This window comes from Neolamprologus multifasciatus, chromosome 11 (genome assembly GCF_963576455.1).
Source record: "Neolamprologus multifasciatus chromosome 11, fNeoMul1.2, whole genome shotgun sequence".
In the NCBI taxonomy this organism is placed as follows: Eukaryota; Metazoa; Chordata; class Actinopteri; order Cichliformes; family Cichlidae; genus Neolamprologus; species Neolamprologus multifasciatus.
The window spans coordinates 5102422-5128358 of record NC_140449.1 but is presented as its reverse complement, the minus strand read 5'-3'; the positions used below and the strand labels follow the sequence as shown (position 1 = coordinate 5128358).

At 40.0% G+C, this 25937-nt stretch overlaps 2 protein-coding genes across 3 annotated transcripts in view; one reads left to right on the top strand and one right to left on the bottom strand.

The window, feature by feature from the left end:
* The window catches only part of pomgnt2 (protein O-linked mannose N-acetylglucosaminyltransferase 2 (beta 1,4-)), a 33056-nt gene extending 25378 nt beyond the window's left edge, over nucleotides 1-7678 (bottom strand). The window contains exon 1 of the mRNA XM_085177554.1: nucleotides 7053-7678. The gene's annotated coding sequence lies outside the window, so the exon portion shown is untranslated. The remainder of the gene's footprint in view (nucleotides 1-7052) is intronic.
* A 4849-nt stretch (nucleotides 7679-12527) lies between these two features.
* Nucleotides 12528-25937, top strand: part of snrka (SNF related kinase a) — a 46601-nt gene continuing 33191 nt past the window's right edge. The window contains exons 1-2 of one of the 2 annotated variants that reach the window (XM_085178392.1): nucleotides 12528-12811; nucleotides 13601-14314. In XM_085178392.1, coding sequence (XP_085034518.1) covers nucleotides 13726-14314 — 589 coding nt within the window. In that variant the 5' untranslated portion in view covers nucleotides 12528-12811; nucleotides 13601-13725. Of the gene's footprint in view, nucleotides 12869-13600; nucleotides 14315-25937 lie in introns of both variants that reach the window. The other variant, XM_085178391.1, reaches the window with a different exon arrangement.

Below are 25937 nucleotides of genomic sequence, written 5' to 3'. Positions count from 1 at the left end.
GCAATATAGCAGATATAACATCAAGGCTTTTGTGCTGTCTCTTCTCCCCCAGGGATACAGGCGATGCAGAGGCTGGCGTGGACAATCTGCAGAATGTGTGTGAGTAAGTGACAGACAGACAAAAAAGGAACAAAGTGAGAAGGACAACCTCTGAAAACACTGCAGCACAGCACTTCAGCGCTGCCTCAGGACAACAGGCAATATTCCAGAGAAGGGACCGAAATAGAACAGGGAAAAAAAAAAAAGCTGGATGAACACTTAAGGATATCTGCCAGTGAACAAGATCTCAAGTTGCTGATCCTATCCGTTTTGGAGACTTGGGCATGGTGGCAGGGGAAGAAAATCTTGAGCATCCTTTGGTGCTAAACTACTGTTAAAGGGTATGTCCATTTTCACTTGAATTAGAATTGTCTGCAAATAGTGACATATTAGTCCTTAGTTGTTAGCATTAACATTATCACGCCTGTGTGCAGCAAGGATGATGCAGACAATAACAAAATCTGTGTCAGGATGAAAAAGTAAAGGTACGATTTCAGTCTGAAGACATCTGCTGCCAGTTCTGCACAACTGAAGTTAAAGTTCCCACAAGAAAATCTGACTACAAACTACTCCAACATCATTTATCTACTTCTAAATTGCTGCTTTGTTTGTCATCTACCATTAAATTGTTCCTTTGTCTGAGTCACTGATCTTAATCTGAAGTCTATTTTTTTTTTTTTCACTTCTCTGTAACAGCAATAAGTCTTAGCAGTTTGAGAGATTTCCTCACAGTTTCATTTCTGGAAAAAAATGGCAAGAGATGCCATTAACTAGTCAAGAATTTATATTCTCTGCTGTAGCTAAGCATACTAAAAATACCTTTAGAAACTAGTGCTAGAACTGAGCTTTAAAATCCCTTTACAGTCAATTAATCCTGAAAAAATAAACATACATGAAAAGACTCACAGGTCCTCCAAACAATATAAACCATCCATTCATATACATACTTACAGTCACTTAACAGGGTCACATGGGCAGCATTCCAAGCACAAAGGGATGTCGGTGGTTTCAGAGGCAAAAATAAAATAAATAATAGATAACCACAATTTAGTACCACCTTTACACTTAATTTAAATAGATATTTTCCTTCTGTTCTTAATGAAGGCTCTGGCAAATGTATACTTCTTGTCCCTGACACTTTAGGTAGGGCAGAACAAATATCAGGTCAGTTAGAAACCCAAATCTTAGGAACTTAAAAGCTTTTTCACAGGATCTCCATGCATAATTCATAGCCACTCTGAGACAAGAGGTTTCACTAACTTCTGTATTGCTCTGAAACCCAAACAAAGAAGGATTTCTTTAAACTACAGCCTAAACTGCATTTAAAAATGCAATGAGTGTTTGAAAACCTGGCAGCCTGCAGTGGTCATATGCGATAGAGCCTAGTGAGGAACTAAATGGAAGACAGTCCTGGATGATTCCCAGAAACAAGCTTCAGACCAACCAACCTAGTCTTTATACTATACATAACTTCTGGTGTAAAACAGAGAAATAATTTTAGGAGACACTTCTGGTCATACCTATACTAGCAACAGGCTTCGCATTGGAGCCTGTTAGAAGATCAGACTCAGAGTTTCTTCCATTTGGAGCCAAAGCCTTCCAAGTAACATATGTTTGTGTTGTCCTACACACTCTGAAAGCACTATGAACCAAGCCAAACGTAACAAAATACTATATGAAGGTTTCTGGGGTGTCACGCTTTTACTATGAACACAGCAACAAACGTCCAATGTCACGGGTTTAGGAGCTGGTAAGAGAAACATGAGCCAGCTGTCACTCATTCAAGTGTCAGACATTAAAGTCTTCTATTAACTGTCTCAACAGCACCCAAATTAGAGAGCCTGAACTTAGTGAATGGGAGCATAATTATTCAATGAAAGAAAAGAAAAAGATGATCTTTGAATAGGAATCATAAGGTACTCCCACATTGGCTTCAGCCCCAGTATAATTGCCACAAATGGCTTGTTACAGTCTTCTGAAGCCAAAAGGCCAAAACCACCCACAGGTACTTCCCAGCTGTAGTGGGTATTCTTGAGCTTATAATCAACACACCGTTATATGGATCAACTGCTCTGAATATCAGCTGGTTAGGAGACAGTACAAGAATTGTACCTCCTACGCTAACATAATCAGAGCATTATAAAATACAGCTTCTGCTGGCTCACTGTTCTACTTTGCTGACATGGGACCAAACTAACTGAGTTCTTGACCTTCTTTGTTTTCAAGTGTTGCCCTAGTGTTTACCAGAGAGTTATAGACCTCTATCTGGGGTGATGGAGTGATCAGAGTCCATCATTTTCTATAAATAACCTATAAATTTAAATAACCAAGTAAGTCTCAGCAGAGCTACCTCTCCCCTGAGTCTAACTACAACTCCATCACTTTAGCAGCGGATGAACCATTTCTTTGTGAGCTGCAAGTCCTGGTTAGTGCGGGACTCTAGCTCACAGCAGAAGGTACCAGCTTCAGTCCAAGACAGAGGGATTGGAGTATGTCAGTGGAGCATGCTCTCTGGGGAAGCAGCTGAATAATATCAAGGACTGCAATAATGGTGAACTGGCCACTGGGCCAGCAGGCAGGAAGCTTGTGTGTGTAGAAGAGCCACAACTAGCTGGTTAGCAGTGACTGAACTTTAAAACAATCAGATCTTGCTCAGTAAGTTCAGCAGTTCAGCAGCTCAGCAATAAATTGGCACATATACTTGGCCACCCATTAATATATATGTGTGGCTCATCCAAATAAAAACTAAAACAAAACATCGAGCCCACTTAAAACCCAAAGTTCAATAAGCTTTAGGAAGATGACCTTCATGTAATACCTAAAGTGTTCTCTAATTGCATTTTTCGTTACATGTATAATGAATTTCTAACAAAGGCTGCAGAGTGCTACACCCTCCAAAGCATGCAGAAAAAAAGAACAAAAATGAAACATCAATTTCAAATGATTTTTATGAAGGATGGGGAAAAAAAACATGCCTAAATGACAAAAGCCTGGATGTGCCTCTTCTGCTGCCATATTCACTGACACTGTGGGTCACTGTGCCAAAAATGGTGCCTTCCATTTATCTGACTCATGGGACTGATGATTTGAGGCACATGTACATCAGCTCCACCACCAGCCTCTTAAGCTATGATCACCTGAAGAGGCCTCTTATGGTATAAATTTCTCTCCAGAGGCGTTTGTCTGCCTTTGCAGTGGTATGTTTTCTGACATAGCGTAATGCATAATCTGCTTTCCCACAAACTGAACTGAACCCATACTGTGTGCACCAGAGTTGCTGTAAAAAGTAATGAGAGTCAATTTTGCTCAGCACTTAGGGGATATGGAAATGCATAAATATCACTTATTTCCACTGTTAAAATGTAGGGGTCTTCACAGAGGGGACTCAAAATCCGCTAAATAAGCCAGAGCTATAGTGAAAGGTTGCAGAGAATGGCTTTGAATTATTCCAAAGACAAGAGCAGAAATGCAGATCGTATTGGAAGTATAAAAGGGACAGGGCAAAGAAACAAAGCCAGGTGACACGTCAAGTCAAATCGCTTATGGTGATGTAATCAAGATGTGACAAGATAACCACTGGATCACTTTATTGGTAAATATAAATTATTGAAGGAACACAAGTATGGTTTTAGGGAAAATGGAAGTACTACTTATGTATTAATGGTGATGTTGAAGAAAAGCGACAATACTGATCTACAGACTCTTAATACAACATATTACAGTGAATTATTGAGAAAGTTGGAGACATAAAGGCACAAGAGAAATAGCTCATACCTGGATTAAAAAGCTGTTTGGAAAATAATGTGAAAATTGATTCATCATTTTCATAATTTAGAAAGGCTACATTTGGATATTTTAAAGATTGGTCCAAACATTTTTTATGCTTTTTGCACTGCTTTTAATGTGAGTAGCTTCCCACTTACCCTCTATCTTGCTTATGGGACATTGCTTTTCAACAGAAGACAGATAGATAAATTGAGGGAACGAAGGTTTGCAGATGTGCAGCATTTTGAAAATGACTACCTTTGCGGTTCTGGTGTTAAAACAAACATGAATTCTGACTAGGATTTCAGTCTGTTTGGATTAATGTCTGATTCAGAAAACATGCAAAAAGAATATTGGAAACTCCAGAAATATGAAATAACATCTTGTCTGTGAGTTTATCGACCATGAATACCCCAAAAGCTTCACTGTGGTATTTTTATTTTCACAGCTCCAGTGTCATTACTGTGAACACCTCTTGTGAACCAATATAAAGGCAACGGCAAGCCGGTTTCCATTTGCTCAGAGTGCTAGGTTACAAAGCTGCACACCAAAGAACCAGCGTGATAGTTATTCTTATTTTTGACAGTACTTATTATTATCAATCAGCTGATAAATGAATATGACAAAAGGGGATGTGTGGGATTAATCCTCCCTTTCTCAGAGGAAAACACAGCTATGGATACATATGAATGATGTTTGCCTTAGATAATCACTGACTTGAGTCAAGTGCTACTGACTCTTATAATTACAGTTTGAAAATACCATGCTTGTATTCTGTGGTTTAATCTACAGTTTGCTTTTGAAATATAACTTTCTTATCACACAAACAGTGGCGGTTGGTGGTTAAAAGAAAAAAAATAAATATTTTTGGGTGGGTGCAATTGGGTCTGACAGATCAAACAATGAAGGTCATGAAAAAAAACACAAACACAAATAACCCAGCTGTTCTACTATACTAAGCCTGAAAAAAGGTGAAGCTTCATGCTATTGTACAAGTGGCTACAGCTGCTCTCATGTCTTTTGCACTTTTCTGTTAAGTGCTTTATCATATAGCCTGCTGGGGAAGGTTTGTGTATATGCTCTCCCACGGTCCGTGCACTGCTGCTGTCTGATTCTGGATGGTCGAGTTCAAGCCCTTTGATTCTTTTCTTCGACCGACTGCCTTAAAAACAGAGTGTTGCTGTAAACAAACAACTGATTTTAACTTTGTTTCAGCAGCACTTGAAGTCACCATTCTTGGTCAAAAGCGAGCTAATGAGCATCTGTTCTTCTTCTTCAAAACAAGAGTGGCTGTGGTGTGAAGATGTGTGAATGACATTGAATCAAATTCTTAAACAAGGCAGGTAATCCATGCCGACTGGTTCAGGATGCACAAAATTGCACCCCAAGCGGTGAATTCGATGCTCCAACTGACATGACAGAAAAACTTTCTGTCATAGACTCCCATTACTCTGTTTAAACTAAGTACGTGTTATTTACAACATCATCCAAAAATCTATATTCAAACCCTTCATGGTCACAAAACTGAAAAATTGAAACTGTTAATTGCATTAAGGGACTCTGCCTGGAGGTTAGACTCCAGGACTTTTAAGAACCATGTGGAACATTTACCAAGAAAATTAGAATAGAATGACTTTATTGTCCAAATTAATGGAAAATTGTCAGAATAAAGATTCTGGTGGCTATCAGCCAACATACATACATATGCATATAAAAATTCAATACAACTATAGAAATAAATCACAGCATCTTATTAATTAGTATGCTGATTGCTTTTGGCACAAATGATCCCGTATACACCTTTTTACTTGCTAGATGCATCCTATAAAATCGTTCAGAGGTCATTACTTCAAATTCAAAATAAAGGTGTTCACAGTCTGCAACAATAGGCCGGGCTTAAGACAGCCTGATGACAAAGCTTATCCAATGAAGTTTGGTGTCGACCAATCCTGTTCAGTTCTTCCTGTTTTCCACAATCGAGGTACCATACCAGACTAAGATACTGAACTGAAGCATGCTTTCAATCAAGCTGACATAAACTCTGTCCACAGTTGTGGCTAACTGCAGAGCCTCCCAATATCCTGATAAGAAAAAAATTCTTATTAGCAGTCTTGTAAATGGAATTAGCATTAACTATAAAAATTTATCTTTACATTAATATATGTTCCCAGACTTCCACAGACTGACCAAAGAGTGAAAGACCTTTTATGGAGCAATTCAAGACAAGCTCTTTCACATTGCCAAAATTAATCAACAACCAATGAGAGTTATACCATTATTCCGACCTACGTTCCTGAGCAAAACAGTTAAGAGTTGCTACAAAAGAGATCCACAACAGCTATGTCGTCAGCATATTTTAACATTTTCGCATTCCTATCCTGCAGCTGCATGTAATTTACATAAACATAAACTGGCATAACGATGAAACATACCGTTGAGGGGCCCCGTAGTAACGTGATTTAACTGACCAAATTTATTGATGACAAAGGTTGGTTATGTATGTAGAAACAAATCTTGATTTAAATCAACAAGTTGCAGGCTCATGCACTAGAATACTGTGCAATCCACAATTTTTGCTTGATTAACCTTCTAGGTCCACCTTGAATCCTCTTGATTCTGTGGATCACAGTGCATTACAGTTTATCACAGGTGATTACTGACTTACTCACCAATGCACCTTATATAAATAAGTGGGGTGATCCTACCTCGCAAATCGAAGAGAGCAGCACCGTACCAAGGCTCGATTGCAAATAGTGCCTGCTTACCTTTGTTATTAGACTGAATTTAAGCACTGTACACAGCACTTCTTAGATGTACAAAACTATGAATCTACATTCTGTTAACATGTAATATTTATTTATCTTCAGATATATTGTGGTGCTATATGATTTGGCTATGTGTCTAAATTTGCTATATGGTTCTTGGAAATAGATCTCTTATTTTAAAACATACATTTTACATTTATCGAATTTATCATTAAATATAATAAATAACAGCTAAAAAAAATCTTAATAATAATCGTAGCTACATGCATGAATGTATTTTTCAGGTTAGGTTATGTACTACTTTATACAAATACGTCAAACACATCTATACGTGAGCTGGTAGCCGCTGGACACGTTTCCCTCTGTGATATTTACCAACACCTGCAAAGGCAAAGCCCGGTGACAGTGAAGCTGAAGGAATTTCACAAGAACAGAACTGTGTCCCAGCAAAGCGAAAAGCTTTGCCTGAACTGCAACTCTTACCTTAGGTCTAAGTGAAAATGTTGGTTTTGTCTTTCAAGACAGTTGAGAGGTTAGCTCATTTGGGCAGCATCAGCGTCTCAGTATGTTGCAGAGTCGAAAGCAAAGACGTGTAGTGGAAACGGAAAGAAAAGCATACCGGCGTACACGGCAGCTGTGAGTAACCAAAAAAACACCCGCGTGTTCAGTCATGAAATTTCTCCGAGACTCGGCCGGGGGTTTTTGCTCTTGTTTACAAGCTAGCCTAGCGCTCACAAAAGCAGAACCAGAGAGATCATCTGCCTGAATACCGACTCCACTCTGCTGTGTCCAGTCTCCACCTACCGCCGAGGGGAATCCCGCGCTCAGATCTCGCGATGACACGAGCTCTCTCACAAACGCTCCTGTGTGTAACTACCTAGTAGTGATGTGCGATACCACTGATTTCCTTTCCGATCCGATACCAAGTAAAATTCAGGGTGGTATCGACGATACTGATCCGATACCGATACTCTGTACAAAAACTTAATGTTTAATTGTATTTCATAATACAATATAGAATTGCATTATGTAATTGTAATAATAATATAATAATATAGCTTCATAATGATTACAGGACATCAGACTACTTGTTCTTATTGCTTAATGATGCAGAATAGTCATATAGAAATTTAAAAAAAAACTGAAGTTGTGCGCTATTTGAACACGTTGCCTGCCTGCAGCACTAAAGGACTCCACGAGAGACGCCTGTCTCACCCTAGCAGCACCTGTCCCTCTTCTCCTCGTCAGTTCGCCTCAACATAAGCTCATCATATTCTGTGATATGATTTACTCTGAGGTGTTTGACGAGGTTAGCGATGTTGCCACAACACCTCACTGTCTTGCCACATGTATCGCAAACTGCGTCTTGGCTGTTTGTGGAGGTAAAATATGTCCACACATGACACCGTTTACGCTCAGCCATCTGCCCGTGAGTGCCTTTAGGAAAGGTCAGAGCAAATCTGATCAATGTGAAATATATTAAGACATAATAAACTGATTGAAAAGTCCAATCGTGACGAAACTGATGCAGTAAAAAAAAAAAAGAAGAAAATAATCCAGCATTTATTTTATGAATAGTTGCAACTCTGCTTTGTTGGACAAGATTTGAACTGATACAGAAAACAAACATGTGAAATTAAATGTTACATATGGTACAAGACAATTGAAATGGTAAATGCAACTGGGTCCCAATCCCAGAATGGGTCATTTGGCAGATGACAAGGTATGTACTGACAATTTTGCCTAATATTTAATCTGTTATTATTCATCTATTGTAGGAACCTTCCATTATTTGGATCAGCGCTAGTTAGAAGCGCACTGGTGTGTGATGGGAAGACAAACATAAAGCAACACTCCCATCTTGAGTTTGAAAAAAGAAAAGCAAGCAAGAGGATTGTTTCTGTTGTTACTCCATCTATTCATAATCTCTTTATAATGCAGCTCTGTCATAACCAAAGCATAAGGGAACATGAAAGTGACTGATAATCCTGAAAACCAACAGGTTATGACAAATTAAAGGATGAGAAATAGCTTCCAGAATTACTTTAGTGCTCCTTGTTATAGACACTGCTCAACTAACCGGCTAACTTATTAACTAACTAATTAACTAACTAAATAAATAAATACATGAATAAATAAACATAATAAAGGAACGCTTATTCATCACAGTATATTATCAGGTCAGTTAAACTGGGGTATTAATCTGCTCGGTTAAGTAGCAGACAGGGTTGTTAATCAGTTTCAGCCTCTTTGGTATTAATGAAGTTAACAACAGTTGCAACACTGAGATATCCACTAAAACAGTAATGGTTGTACGGGTGGAACCCACTGAAATTTGTTTCAGGATGACAACTGCCCTACAAAATGACCTTTCTTAGTGGGCCCTGTGCTCACTTCTCAGCACTGTAGAGCCCAGTTGGCATTTTCATAAAATACCAGAATTGTCAGATTGCCCACTGGTGCTGTGTATTTTCACACATACTCACACATACTAACATGAAATCCTTCTTCATGTGACAGATGTGAAAGGAAGACAAGTCATTAGAACTTTAAGCTGCCTTGTTGGGTCTGTGATGGTTGAGGGAGGCATATGGAATGCACAGACCATGCACATAAAAGCCTGGCCTCATGTGATGAGAGTGTGCAGGCAGTTCCTAGAGGATGAAGGATTTTATACCATTGACTGCCCTCCATGCTCACCTGATGTAATCCAATAGAACACCTCTGGGACTTTATGTTTTGGTCCATAGGACATTGCCAGGTTGCCCCTCAGACTGTCCAGATGCTCAGTCACACCCTGGAACAGATCAGAATCAGAATCGGAAATACTTTATTAATCCCGAAGGAAATTATGGGTTACAGCAGGAAGCATGCTGGATAGCGCATGCGCACAAACAAAGGAACCCTCTGACCAAACATACCCTACACAAACATCACATTGGGGAGACAGGTCAATGAGGAAATCCCACAGTAAACCATCTGTTGTCTCATTCAGAATATGCCACAACATTGTCAGTCATGCATGTCAGTCAAGCAGATTGTTTCAACTTTTATTTTTGGGACGTCTCCTAAATTCTTCTGTAGTTTGGTAATTTCTATCAACCCTGACCCTGGCCCTGTCACCATCAATTGGCACTTTCTCTTCTCTGGCCAAAACCTAGCCCTAAACACAACAACAAACTGCTCCAACAAGAGATATTTGGTCTTGTACCTGCTTAGCTTCCAGAATGAGATTAAATTGGCACATGCTCAGTGTGTTATGGCAGTACGCTGTTGCTTTGATCACAAAGTAAGAATTTATGGATTCAAAGGGTGAACCTGGGCGTATGAACTCTCACTCAAACCCCAACCCTACCCAATATTCTAAAGCCCTAACCCCATCCTTGGCTGTAACCGTAACCATTGGAATAACCCAACCCCTGGCCCTAATCCTATTGGTTAGAGGTATTGCTTGTTTGACCAAAAAACTAACATTAAAAATGTATACTCTTTGCCCATTTCCTTATTTTCCCATAATCTTTCTCTACACATCAGGAACATTCCCATTCTGAAAAAACAGGATAAACTTTAAGCCCCTGGTATTCCCAGGTGGTCTCCTATTCAAGTACTAACCAGGCCCAATCCCGCTTAGCTTCTGAGATGAGACAAGATCAAGCAAGCTCAGGTTGGTATAGCTGTAAGCTGATCTTTGTAGCACAAACTGGGAATTTATGGATTTGAAGCGTGAACCTAGCCGTACTGTCTCTGTCTCTCGGAACTACAACCTTTCCAATATTCTGAAACCCTAATTTTCTAAAACCCTAACACTAACATGGTACATGTGTATACTTTCATGGGCCTCTGCCTTATTTTTCAATGCTCTTTCTCTCCACATCAGGAGCAGTACCTTTCTGAAAAACAAGAAAAGCCTATAGCACCTGGTATTCCCAGGCGGTCCAAGTACTAACAAGGCCCCACTTATAGCTTCGGAGATCACATGAGATAGGGCATGCTCAGGGTGGTAAGCTTGCAAGCTGCCACTTGGAGCAAAAACTGGAAATTTATGGATTCAAAGGGCGAACCTGGGTGTATGTTCTCTCACTCAAACCCCAACCCTACCCAATATTCTAAAGCCCTAACCCCATCCTTGGCTGTAACCGTAACCATTGGAGTAACCCAACCCCTGGCCCTAATCCTATTGGTTAGAGGTATTGCTTTGTTTTTACCAAAAAACTAATATTAAAAATATATACTCTTTGGGCTCACAAACTGGGAATTTATGGATTTGAAGGGTTAACCTAGCTGTGCTGTCTCTGTCTCTCAGAACTCCAACCTTCTAAAACCCTAACCTTAACCCCAATCACTGGCTGTATACCTAATTGCTGAGGTAACCCAATCACTGGCCCTAACCTGATTGCTCGGATGTTTCTCTTGTCTGATCAAAAAACTAATATCAAAACAGACACTAAACTGTCCCAACTAGACACACATGGCTTTTGGACATTACTAACAGGTTATACAAAATTGATGCATTAAATGTGTACACATTAATGGGTCACTGCCTTAATTTTCAGTGCTCTTTTTCTAGACATCAGGAGCAGTGAAAAACAGGAAAAGCTTACAGCACCTAGTATTCCCAGATCCAAATACTAACTATATGTATGTATGCTAAACTGTCAAAAGCTGCTGCCTGTCACACAAACTGGCAATTTATGGATTCAAATGATAAATCTGGTAGCCACTGCTCCTGTTGCTCTTTACTTAAGTGTAAATAAAAACTTTGAACTTTCCAACTATTTTTGAGTCTGCTTTGTGAGTTTGTGCAAGAATTCGGTATGACAAAGAGGAAATAGGCCTATGAGCTGGAGAAGCAAAACTGAATAATTTATATGTTAAATTTAGCTCTGCTGTATTTGCTCAGCATTTATGTAGCTACCATAGAGCACAACACAATGGGATATGAATTACTCAACTTTATCTTGTTGTACATAAACTCTGAATGTCTTACATTTGTTATGTATTTATATGTATGTCTTTTGATTTTGTTATTTTTCACTGCACACATTTCAACATGGAAAATGCACCTTCTTTGAGTGGAATACTTCTGACTGAGCGAGCAAAAAATAAAAGCTGCAACTGAATAATGAAAGTCACTAAGCACCTGTGAGGGGAAGCTGGATGTTCAGTGAATCATTGAGCCAGATAACATGCCTTACTGGCAGATCAGGTATAGGTACAATGTGTGATAGAGCAAAAATAGAGAAAAAAGGTTTAAAGATCACAATTTTCAACTAATAGAAATAATGAACAAGAGAAGAGAAAGGATGCGGAGTAAAGGCCTAAACATAGATCTGATTGTCTGACACTAGGTGTCAGTGCACACCTTTTACTGCAAAGACCAAACAACAGAGACAGGGAATGTCCGAAAATAAGGATTGTGTTAAAGTCTTGAAGTATGGAACCCAATTATTTCAAGTTGATTATCACTTTTGACATTTATCTTTTTTAAAAATCAAGGAAGAAGTAAAGTACTTCCTGCTATCTCATAGTAAATGTGTCATTATTATTATTATTATTATTATTATTATTATTATTATTATTAACATTATCGTTATTGTTGTTGTTGCTGCAGTATTTGTCTACAATATTTGTGTTGTTCAGCAACCTTTTCCAATCAAGACCGTTTGACGTCAGAGTTGAATGCGGTTGATGATGCTGATATGCTACCTTCAAGTACTCCTCGAAATAACCTGTATTCAGTCTGCTAGATTGTGAATATGTACAATTTGCTGATGCCTGTCCAAATGACTACAACCTTATTAGTGTCAATTAGCAATAATAACAAAAGCGATCAAAAACAATTAGTGTCTATACTGTAGGTTCCGTGAAAAAAAATGCTACCTTGTTATTGCATTTTAATTTTTTTTAATGGTTTTGTAGTTAATCGTGATCCATATCTATTCAAGAAAGGAAATACGTTTTATACCTTGTGTATAATGCTTAAAGCAATTCTATGATAAGTGTGACGGTGTGACATTTTTGACACTTTCAGCACCCGAAGGCAGCACCACAGCCCCGCCGCTTCGGCTGGGAGGATACTACCATTCCGATTAGGGCAGCTGTTGCCAACGATGCAATGCCTCCTTCATGGAATGAACGCTGGGCATAGGCACCGTGTAGTGCCGTGGTCTTCTTGAAGAGGCTGCACCGTCCTGGTCTTTTGTGATTAATCGCCACAAACAAACAGCACCGGAGCGCATAAGGTACCCGGTGAAGACTTGGACTCGCGGGTTTATGGTTAGCGGAGAGAAGCTGGAGCGGTGAGCTGAGTGAACCGTAGTAACTTTAGCTTGCTATATGCTACATGCTAACTAAGGCTAGCTGGGTGGTATTGAAAGAAACACCTGTTCACCTGAGTGACCAAAACGAAAAATGAGTTTGTGTTGAGAATTCTGTAGGGTGGGCTGGTGACGTTCCGTTGTTTCAAAGTGATTAACGTGAGTCATCCGGTAAGCTAACATAGGATCAATCAATGAACAACGAGCTACCCCCCTTCCCCGGGTGGGAGCTAACGTTAGTTGGTTGTGCTACCTCCGGGCCCGTTACACAGCTGAGTTACGAGCTTAAACTCTGCCGTTGTTGTAACAAGTATTTTTAAACATTTAACGTATGTATACATATTAGGAAAGTTCAATTTTTATCAGTACGAGGCAACGAGTTGGGATGCATTAGCTGGTGCAGCAGTTAGCAACCACCCTGTCAAAACAAGCCCAAGCTCACTGCGTTCAGAAAGCTGAGTGGTTAAACATACCGGGTTTTGTGCTAACATATATATGTTCAGTACGCTTAGCTGAACTCAATTAATTCTGTCATGTAGCCAAGCCTATTCTGTATAACGCTGTATAAAGAGACAGGCAGATGCATTTAGGCTAGACTGACATGTCACCACAATGGAAAAAGGTGCTTCTCTCTGTTTTTTTTTTTTTTAACATCAGCTTTTCTCATGACAGGTAATTAATGCATTTTGCTTGTTTGTGTCTTCTGCGCATTAGGAAGCTGGAACCATGGGTTTAACATTAAGCCTTTGATGAACTGAAATAAGCTGGACCCTCTTGACTCATCCAACCCGCTCCTGCCCATAGCGGGGGCTCCCCTTTCCCCCTCACCTTCCAGAGTTATGGCAGGCTTCAAGCGTGGCTACGATGGCAAGATTGCCGGCCTGTACGACCTGGACAAGACCCTGGGCCGTGGCCACTTCGCTGTAGTCAAGCTGGCACGCCATGTCTTCACTGGGGAGAAAGTGGCGGTGAAGGTGATTGACAAGACTAAGCTAGACACAGTGGCGACGGGCCACCTTTTCCAGGAGGTCCGCTGCATGAAGCTGGTGCAGCACCCCAACATTGTGCGCCTGTATGAAGTGATAGATACGCAGACGAAGCTTTATCTCATCCTGGAGCTCGGAGATGGAGGAGATATGTTTGACTACATTATGAAGCATGAGGAGGGCTTGAACGAAGAGTTGGCTAAGAAATATTTTGCCCAAATTGTCCACGCTATCTCCTACTGTCATCGGCTGCACGTGGTGCACAGGGACTTGAAACCCGAGAACGTGGTGTTCTTTGAAAAACAAGGGCTGGTCAAGCTCACTGACTTTGGATTCAGTAACAAGTTTCAGCCAGGAAAAAAGCTGACCACCAGCTGTGGATCTTTGGCATACTCAGCTCCTGAAATACTACTGGGTGATGAGTATGATGCTCCGGCTGTAGGTATGCAAAAGATGTTTGGCTGATGAATGATGGTAAAGAAATGAAATGAGTCACACAGCTAATTAGAACATTGTATTGGTGAGTTGCAGAGGTGTGTACTAGACAGGATGTGAATGTTGATGCAGCGCATTTTTAAAAGTGTAATGCACTCATTAAGGTTCAGCAGTCATTTTATCTTCCACTGAGGAGCACCGGGCCTGTTGCCTTGAGCACTAGTTCACTATCTAGTCCACTTTATTAACTCCCCTAGCTCTTCCAGAAAAGGAAAGGGAAAAAAAGACAAAACTAAAAACATCTGTCAGAAAACAGGCTTTTGGAATCAAACTGCACAGAACGTCTTTTCAAAGTCACGTTAATAGCCAGTTTTAGCACACGCAGCGGTGTGATGGGTGGCAATGTGGCTAGCACCTGTTTCACACAGTTTTGTCTCACCCTGCTGTGACACATCGGCACTCAGTCTTTATACGGAGCCTGAGCATGTGTTCGCTGTTGTTGTAAGATAACTTTAACTCAACAGTCATGAGCCCTGGGACTGTGTAACAGAGCTTGTTTTAAATACCAAGGTGTGTGTTCCAGCACTGTGCTGCTGGAACACAGATCCTTTTGAGAGCTGCCGTAGGCTACAAGGTCAGCCCAACTACAGCTGATGTCTGTGAGTGTCTCATTAATTTTCCTGTGAGGACTGACAGTGCAGACAGACAGATTGCGTGTCCTTCCATGACATAATTATGATATTTGTCATATCAGGTGGCTTTGCTGAGACTAAAACCATGGGACTACCGGTAAGTCCATCTCCTGAATTGGATAATGAGATGTACTCTGTTAAGCTTGTTTTTCAGACGGTGTGGGTGTGCATGCAGTCTTAATCCTAAAGGAGTCTGAAATCGGTCTCATGATTATTTATGCATGTAGCAAGGGCTCTCAAAGGTGTTCCTTCAAGGGCAGTCAGCTAGATGTTAATTTGCTTTTTCTTTTTCAAATGGAGTTCTCACAAACTTGAGAGGTGCAGTTGAGGCAATGAGGAAGCTGTGGTTACTTTCTCATTGAGCCGTACACACCCACGCAATCACAAACCACACACATGCTTACTTATCCTAAGACTTTGATATTGTATGCGTGACTGGACAGCGTTGTACTCTCTGCTCTGTGAGCAGTTTGACTGCATGACTGCAGGGGATATCTGATTAAATGGCAGGCTTCATGTTATCGCTTGCTGCTGTTGGTGGCACGCAACCAACATGCATTATCCATCAAAGTAAAGAGAAGACAATTTTCTTTTTTCTTGTTATGCACTTCATCTAAAGAATGAATTAAGGTATAAACTAACAATGTGGGCCCCCAAAATTGTGGTATGAACCAAAACCATTGTTTGGGAGAAATTGTTACAACCCCAGTAGTAACCAGTCTGGAATGTTTATCACTTTCATGGAGTCCTCAGTAGCATCCCTACAAATGTAGTCAGATTAGTCCACAATGCCGCTCACCTCACTGTTGAGCTAGATGGTGGGCCAGTCTGTGCTTTCTTCCAGCTGGTTGCTGTGTGAGATATACTTACTGGCACACATAGTAATTGCATAGGTACTACCGTACTTGTTCCTGTGTTATCTAGCAGCAGCTCTCTCCAGTTGTTGGGTTGATGGTTATTCTGTGGTGGTTTGTTGTTGTTGTTTTTTTTTGTCGCTTTTTTGTTTGTGTTTGTTTTTGTTTTTTTAGTGTTGCCTTTGGATCCTGTGGTCAGAGCCATTAGCCATATGGATTGTTGCGCTCTAAAATAGTGTAATGAGGAGAAAGTGCTTATTATTTGCACATGTGCAGGCAAGGCCTCTGAAAGGTTTACTTAGTATTCTAGTGGGTGTCCCTAAGAGAGCAGAGTCCTGTTCATCTCCTTGCACAGAAACAAAATCATATTAGATTGTGTTTGTTATGTATAATTCCACAGATTAAAAATGATGGTCTGTATATAGTCTCAGTCCAGGCAGTGTATTTCAGTCACTACCACTTGGTTGTTTCATTACAGAGTATTGTTTCTTACTGTTATGGTCCAACTTATGGCGGGGTTAAACTTTGTACTAAGAGGGTTCAGCATTTTGTGCTCTTGGCACTCTTTAGCTGATGAAAAGCCCTTAACCTATGAAAGCCTTCCTGGCTACAAGCAGCCATTAATGAACCTTATCAACATATTTACTGGCTACTGTGTGTGCACGTGTGCACAGTAGAGCTGTTTTGCTGGCTTTGGTTCCATCGTTAAAGCTTGAGGACTGTGTCTACAGAGAGCAGCCAGAGGGGCTCTTAATTGCAGTCCTGGTTACTGTTGCCCACTGCCAGTAGATGGGAAGGACAGTTAATCCATGCTATTGTTTGGACTGGGCCAGGAGAGGATGAGAAAGAAGCAGGATGCAGCTATTTATGCAGTCCTGTGTTGACACAGACTGACTGGCTTTGACTAGAACTCATTCAGTTTGTTCCCACCACTGGGCCCAGGACCATTTTTTCTCATTATGTTCACCATTTTCCACTGAGAAAAAGGATTTTTACATATTTTTGCTCAGGGTCAATATAAGATATCATAAATGGGGAAAAAAACAAACAACAAATGTCTTTCCTGCAATTCCTCTGGACAGAACTGTTATTTTCTTACTTAATGTGTGAAAGCACACTCCTCCTTATAAAGCTAGTCCTTTTAACTCATTGTTAAAGATGTGTTAAAGAGCTTGGTTACACAGAACCTTCTTTGGCTGCCTCCTTCCTTTTATTTTATTAGCATCATTGTTGAGCCAGTGGAAGAAAAAAGGCATCATATACAGTAAATGTTTTCTGGTTTTTATTAATGATTGTGTTTTTGCTCTGTGCTGGTTTGAGTCTCAGTCAGTTTGTCATATCTCCACTTGGGGCTTGTTTCATGTCTTTGAACCCCCTTTATTGAAACTAAAGCCTGGTTTATTGCTGTAGCACAGAGCATGCTTTTCTTTAACGTAACCACTAAATAGGAGACTGAAGGAGCTGTGTACCCCTCCTGATTTGCAGATGATTTTGCAAATCAGACAGAAGATTTTCCTTGTCGCTGGATTTGGATTTTTTTTTTTTTTTTTTTTTTAAATTTACAATAAAACAGTGAATTTAGGAGAATGACATTTCTTCACTTTCCATTTTGTCTTTGTAGTTTATTTGCTCTGTGCCTGCATCATTTGGTAACCAGCTGGATACAAGCATGCTTCCCAATTCCACACATAAAACACACAAAGTAGTACAATAGTTTCACAGTCCCTTGGACTTGTTAGTGTTTCACAACTTATTCCTCTTTTGCTCTAGTACCTACTCGACTCCACTTCACTCTACTCTGTTTCCGTTGTTTTCCATTCCCATTATTGAGTACCACCTCAATGTGCACGGTGTTGGTTTGTGTGCAGCCATTTCCCTTGTTGCCCGGTTTTAAAAATGGCAGTTTTGATTATTGTGAAGATGTTGCTCTCGATGACTATTGAGTGATGCCACTGACTGGACAATTAGTGGCATGCAGTCTGTTGATGTCACATTTTCGTATTGACGCAGCTTGCTTGGAACCCTAGCCAAGCAGGTACTGAAAAAGTACCTGGTACCAGGTACTGCCACCTAACAGAAAACCTTAAAAGTTGAGCCAAACTGAGTAGGTACTAGTGGAAAAGAGGCATTAGTGTCTCAGCCTGACTGAAGGAAGGTTTGTGGGAATTTTGTGTGGCCAAACAGGCTCCTCAGAGGTGCACAGCTGGGCAGAATCACTGTATTAGTAAAAGACATAGTGATGCTTTATGTTTGTATAAGGACCAACACACAGTGTTGTTATTTTTGTTATTTTTGTTTTTTTAATAGCGATGCACTTTTAGTGTTTTTAAAAAAAAAAAAAAAAAAATCTGATAGCTGATGCCAAGAGTGCCCAACGACCCCCAGAGGTCAAGTTAGGCACCAAAGTAGTACCAATACCAAAACTGATGATTTGTTTTCATTATAACATGTAGATGTCAGCCTGCGTTTATTACAATGTGATGGCCTCAGCCTGTTGTGGCATCATTGTCACGTCGCAATGCGTCGTACTAAAAACATAAAAAGTGTGTTGTACAGCTGTCTCCATGCCCTTTCCATAAATTACTCGATATGGTTTCTTTAAATGTTTTTTCAAGGTCAATTTTGACCTTGGACCCTAACAGTGAAGGTCAAGGTCAAATGCATCTTCTGTAATTGTATGCAGATTCAAGTCCTACTCATGCATACATGCTTCAAATGTGAAGGTCTGCATTGTTTATTTTGGGGCAGTAAACAGTGTAGCATGGAGCAAATTTATGAGATTGCTAAAGTGGCACAGCATGTAGCCATCTTAAGAATGTTTCCAAAGATTCTGTGAAATTTGTATCCATTTGTCATGAATTTTGGAAGAAAACAACATTTGTGATGGTCGCTGTTGATACAGCGGGTTGGATTGGGCTGTTATTGACATATTCCTTTTTTCAGAAGGTTTTAACGACATAATTGTCTATAGAAGGCCGGGGTGGTATTTTTAGATAAAACACAAAAGAATTACAACTTGTAATTATAATTACTCAATTTCACCAATCAGTTGTATCCATGACGGATTACGTAGCACTTACCACAAAGTCATATTGTGACTGATTTCACTCACTGTCTGCAGAGCTGCTAATTTTTCTGTAGCGTGTAGAAGTAAAGTTGTATAAAGCGACTCTGGCACACACAGCAAAATGCTTATTTTCTGCTGTCAGTTTGTAGGGTTTAGAGAATCCAGTCTATAGGAGAATGTCAAGTAAGGTTTTGTGGCACGGCATCAGTGCTGAAAAGTTTTTAACCATCATGGTTGTGTAGTCAGTTCTCTTTGCGTTGCCAGACCTGAACTTGCATCAGTTATGGTCTCTTCCTTGAATGTAATCACACTGTCTGAAGACTTTATTGTATTTGGTTTAACAGCACCATTACATTTGTACTTTGTCCGTTGATATGCAATATCTTTACATGTGATATCTAGTCTCTTAATCTAAGGCTGTCCTCCTTATTACAAAAAATAAGATGAAGACAGAAATGTATCATCTGCCCCATTGAAATGCCAACTAAAATGCCTGTTTGTGTGATATGTGGAAGTTGGTAGTACTTTGTAGCCACCGCAACGTGATATTAACAGTATCATTGGATTTTTTGGTTGTATGAGAACTTGTGCACTTTAAAAGCAGGACTCTTTAGTCCTGCTTTCTTTAGCCTCTTGCACCCTCAAAAGCATGCTATTGCAGGAGAAGTCAGGGAAACCTGACCTGTAAGTGTGTAAAACAGTGATTTATAAATCCAAGGGGGGATGCAGGCCTACTTAGCAATAGTGCCTGTGTGAGCAAATGGTCAGCTGTCAGTCAGTTATGGTGGGGATTAGTCAAAGCTATCTAGGCTTCCAAGAGAGACTCATGTAAATGGATGGGGTGACAGGTGGCAGAGGCTGTGCATTGCATAAAGTCTCAAGACACGAGGACACTCTGAGTCAAAGGTTCCACTGCATATTTATGCTAAAGCTAAGTTGAAAGTTATAGAATTGCAACAAGTCATTGGCTTACTTTCTTCAAGGCCTGTGTGCTTTTTAGGCACTGAATGCAAAGTAGGGACTTGTCACTCTGAGTGCCATTTGTTTTTAGGACTTGAGTTGAAAATTGCGATATGGCTGAGAGGGTGGGATTGACACTATGGATTTCTGCCTGACAGGGCCCTAACTACTATGCGCTTTCTTTTGTTTCGGCCTTTTTATTGTAGAGGCTGCAGAATGACATGTTCAAAAGCACTGAGCAGTGTATGAGAGGTTAACTTGTCGCTTGCAGTGACACCTGTGCAGCTGCCACTACTTTGTATAAGTGAAATAATGAATTGTACACACAAAGCCAGATGGATGGATAGCTGCTTGTGTTTAAAAAAGGCTATAGCCTTTTTGAGAGAATTTAATAGTTGCTCTATAGTGGGGGAAAAACAGTACCCTTTATGTTTTTCACTGGATGTACTAACAGGGAAAAAAACTCATTTTCTGTTTGCCTTATATGTTGCTTACTTTGATATAGTGGAGCAGGCAATGTCTTTGTTTGTATGAAGGCTATAGTTTAGATCTCAGGCTCATATAAAAGTAATGACAAAAGTGAAAACTCCAGAAAATATACCCCCTCCCCCAGTGGGTTGGATTGGATCCTTTGGCAGGCCTTTTCTGGCTCAGGGGTTCTGTGTTTGAAATCTCTGCTTTACAGTAGGGCTGGGCCATATTATACCGTTCGTGGTAATACCGGTACAATGTTAGGCAACGATAAGAAAATAAAATATCGCGATAGAATATGGGTAAAACGTGCATGCGCAGTGCCTTTGTTTTCATACGCACATGGCCAAAAAAGCATGGCAGCAACGGAGAATGAGAATGGAGAAAGCGGATTGTTGAGTGAAGCTGATGAACCAGAATTAGTTTGGAAAAATGGTGCCACTTCAGTGATATGGAACTGGTTTGGTGTTTGTCCGTCAGATACACAACAAAGCACAGTTTTTTGTAGAACATGCAAGTGGGCCGTTGTTATTGCCGTATTTGTGGGACTAAGGCGCTCGTAAATCTGGGAGTAATCTGGGTCCTAAACTCCTTCCCTCTCAGATCCCAAAGCCAAACAAACACTGCAGCATAACTGAGAGTTTAAAAAAACTGTCTAAATTCTTTCATCTTTAATAAAACGATCAGCATTGCTGCTTTACCAGGTGTAACTATGAAGTTTAACATCCAGGCATCCATGAAAACAGAATTTATTACACTTAACGGAGTTAGAAGCTAGCAGGAAGTTGGCGGAAGTTAGCTCGCTAGTTTCACTTGTTCTGACTGAGAGATTTCTGGAAAAATTCAAACGTACAGCTCTGCTATCACTTCCAACATAAATGAAGACAGAAAACTAAACAGCAGTGACGTTTGTAGGGTTACTGAAGTTGGGCTAGCTGGTTTATAATGATGTGCTACGTGATCGCTAGCGACACAGCTATAACATAAACAGTGAATCTGGAGGAATCAGCGCTAACACTTTTCCACTCGATAAAAGTTAACGTGACCTGGAGAACAGGAGGTGGGTGGGAGTCCTGCAGCAGGCAGAGCTGGCAGATGTCTGCTCTGCTTTCGATTCAACAGGTCTGCTATTAATACACACACTGAGAGGGACAGTGACTGTTTGGCTGACTTATCCAAAAGTTCACATCCTAGATAGAGCAGCAAGAGTGTTATTGCATCTGGCCAGCACTTGGTGAGCTAGTGAAACAGTCAGCTGTGTTCACATTTGTTGTCAGTATATCTTTCCTCTGCCAGCTGACACCCAATCTGCTGTTGTTCTTAGTTGTTCTTAAGAACAAACTAAATAAGGAGTTAGATGTGGCTATTTTTTTTTAAGAAGATAGATCGGAGGAGATAAAGAAAGGAAATTATGTTAGCCTTAGATCTAACCATAGATATATACCTCTTAGATTAACCATTATCACTGCAGGATTCCACTTTAAAATTGACTCTTCACCCTCCTGCCTTTATTATTGCTAATATATATTTTGTAATATATCTATATCATGGCTAAAGCACTTCTGGATGGATGCAAACTGCATTTCGTTGCCTTGTACTTGTGACATGTGCAATGACAATAAAGTTGAATTCTATTCTATTCTAAAAAGAGCAGAGAGCAGGCATCGAAAGGGGTAATTAAGTGTAATTATGCCTTTCAGTCATCCATGACAAAATGGAGGTGTGTGCTGTTGTGTGCAACGAGGCCTATCATTCCAGATCATTGCAGTCCACTGTGTAGCCTACTGGCTGCTTGGCACGCTAATTGACTAGCTGATATGTAGACTAACACGTTTGTGGGTTAACTTTCAGGCAAGCTAGTTAGCTTGAATTTTGGTTTTGCTTCAAGGCTGTACATTTCTGGAATTATATAAAGGGGACCAAAAGTATTTTCTCCTATGCAGAATTACTGGCATGGTTTCTACAGTTCTGAATATATTAATGAATTGTTACACTTTTTCATCTAGAAATTTTTTTGCATTAGATGTCTAGACAACTGGTCGCTAGGGCTGGGCCATATCATACCGTTCACAGTAATACCGGTATAATGTTGGGCAATGATAAGAAAATGAAATATCGTGATAGAATATGGGTAAAATGCGCATGCGCTGTGCCTTTGTTTGCATACGCACATGGCGGTGACAGAGAATGAGAAGGGCGAAAGTGGAGTGTTGAATGAAACGGATGAACCAGAATTGGTTTGTAAAAATGCTGCAACTTCAATGCTGTGGAACTGGTTTAGCTTTCGTCCGTCAGATATACAACAAAGCACTATTTTTGGTAGAGCACGCTAGCGGGCCGTCGTTATTACCGTGGTTTTTGAAAAATACGGCACACTTAAAATCTGAAAATCGACAGTGCCCCTTATAATCCCTCGTGCCTTATGTATGAATTCTGGTCGCGTTTACTGACCTTGAAACGATTTTATGTGGTACATGGCGCTCGAAAATCTGTCAAATGTTTTAGTACGACTTTGCTAAGCTACGAACTGCACCGCCTGATGGATTGTCGGAGCATTACGGCTATCGTAGGGAGGAGCCTTGCGGAGTGATACGTACTGTGCTTCAACATAATATTACCGTATTGTGTGTGTATAACCTCTTTTTAAGTTTTGTGGATATTATACATGGTTATGCTGAGGATATGTCGGCCAATTTCCACTGGAAATGCCTTTTAGTTAAACTGTCAGCAAGGAATTCGCATTTGCACTGTTAATTTGTATATAACTTTAATGCACATAAAAAAAAAAACAGCTGCTTGTTTAAGTGAAAATACATAGATTTTGCTTTTTGCTCTAATAAAGTTGTGGAGTTGTAAAGTATTTTGTCTAGTGTCAATTATATCGTCAGATATATCGTTATCGCAAATTTTCAAATGTATATCGTGATAAATATTTTTGGTCATATCGCCCTGCTCTACTAGTCGCACATGTGTGACTACTTGGTAAAGCATTCAGCTGTTTCAGGTTGTCAGAGTCTCAGTTGTTCATCCTTTTCATGTTTTTAACTAAGAGTACAGTGGCACCAAGCCACTTAACAACCTCAGTAAGATTGTGGACTCTGTAAAGATAATCTGATATCAACTTAAAGATTCAATTTGAAACATTTTTTTTCTCCTCTTGGATCTATATGATATCAAAAGTATGGCCATCTCAAGCACACACCTCACTGTGTGCAGCCCTAACCATCTGCTCTTTACACTCTGTGTTTATAAGGAGCAGCCATTCAGAGAAATGTTACCTTAAGAGGAGAGGGGCTGAAATGGCTGAAGCCAGAATGAAGATTAAATAAATAAAAGACACCAAGATTAAATAAATGATATGTAATGATAATTCAGATCGTGGTTCAGAATCAAGCCAACTACTCTTAATAGGTAGAATAAAAATATGTCAGCTTAAAATTAACGTAATGGGCCAGCTGTGAGTTGTAAGGAAGGTTTTACATACAGGTTTAGTGCTTTTCACCTTGTACACCACAGATTTCTGAAATTAAGAGGAAATCACAAAAGGCATAAAAAGGCAACTAATTGACTCATCACTGTATTTAACTTAGCTAGAATCAAGGACATGAGTTAAGACTTATTTGTTTTCCTCTTCCAGCACAGTCACATTTAACCCTTGTAACACTGAGACGCTGCTTTGCACTTTCAGCCCGAAAATATGCACATGATGCATAAGTCTGCATAGTAATTAAGCTTATTGTTCTTGACAGTTTTGTCAACATTGTCATTATTGTAAAGTCAAGGACTTAATCATTTGACTGTTATTATTAAGAAAACCTTTAAACCAGTTATTACAGTATATCTCAGCCTTGATGTGGTTCAGTTCCTCCTACTAGTTCTTTGGCTGCTGTCATTTCAAGCTGCTTGGTGGTTCATCAGAGTAAAACGGCTGAATGAGAGGAAGAGATGCCAAGAGACACAATCTCACAACCATTAATTAAAGCATCATGACTGTAATACAGAGAGGAGGAGATTGCACTATGACTTTTTTCTTCTTTCTCCAGTAACCAACAGAGTAGTGGATTGTGATGGATTCCACAACCAAACTGGTTGTAGCTGGAAGTTCTTGCTAAAGGTTAAGTACCTGTAGAGGTACTGTCAATGTTTTAGAAGGATTTAAAGTGGCTGAAGATTGGAATGGAAGACATGTTGTAAAGGCAAGGATGATGCTGCAATTAGGGATGTATGTGTAAGGTTTTTTTCAGGATATATAAGCATGTTACTATATCCTTGCTGTAGCACTGGTATGTGTTTACATTCCCTAGTGTGCAATATTGAGACAAGCCCTGTCAAGGCATGTCTAAGACAGTGGCAAGAGCTCTGTCCCAGCTTGACAATTTACTGCCTAAAAAGCGAGTTACTTTAACAACCAGTAACAAAGTACTTAGGAAAAGATTCAAGGAACCAGTTCCCGGTGAAGCAGGAAACAACACATTTGCTTTGCCACTGAAGGTAAAAACATACTGCCCAGGCTACAAAGGAAGAGATGCTACTAGCTGATGATGTTTGATCCAAGAAAAAAAACAAATTACTCCACCAAGTGTTGCTGGAGCACTTGCACAGTGCACTTTAATGGAAATTATTGATGCATTTACATGGTGGTTGAGAAGCTGGTTTAAAAACCTTGCACCCAAGATACACCATCCTAGGTAGAAAACATTTGTTATTTTTATTATGTAACAGTGTTGTGCAGCTCCTAAAGAACTATAGGTTTCCTACTTTAATTATTGTTAAACTAAAATGTTAAGCAGTTATATTATACTTTCACTTAAGATTTAGAGGGAAAACTATCTGGGCTAATTTTGTAGTTACATTTGGTTATTGCACTATAACGCTGCTGCTGGCAGTAGTGCTGGGTGATATGGAAAAAATATTTATCACAGAAACAATAGAAGACAAATGGCACATAGACATTTTTCTATCATTCACACGATTTATAACAATATATATTTCGTCATATCGCCCAGCACTAGCTGGCAGCTTGTTTCAATAGATTTACACTTCAAATTAGGAAGTTTGTCATCAATGACAGTAGCTTATTGGAAAGGAGTGATGGAAAATGGCCTTTATTCACTTGCACATAAACATGTGGCCGTGTCTATCTTGTCGTTGCCTGCAAGTGAAGCGATGGGGGAGGGGGAGTTGGGAGGCAGCGTAACATTTGCGTAGAGACTAGAGCAGGGCGATATGACCAAAAATATTTATCACGATATACATTTGAAAATTTGCGATAACGATATAACTGACGATATAATTGACAATAGACAAAATACTTTACAACTCCACAACTTTATTAGTGCAAAAGAAAAAAACCCATCAATGTATGTGTGTGTATATAAAAAAAAAAAAAACCCACCCAGCTCGCCACTGTGGGCGGTTTATCCTTCAAGCTCGGGTCCTCTACCAGAGGCCTGGGAGCTTGAGGGCCCTGCGCAGTATCTTAGTTGTTCCCAGGACTGCGCTCTTCTGGACAGAGCCTCTCCGATGTTGTTCCCGGGATCTGCTGGAGCCACTCGCCTAGCTTGGGAGTCACCGCACCTAGTGCTC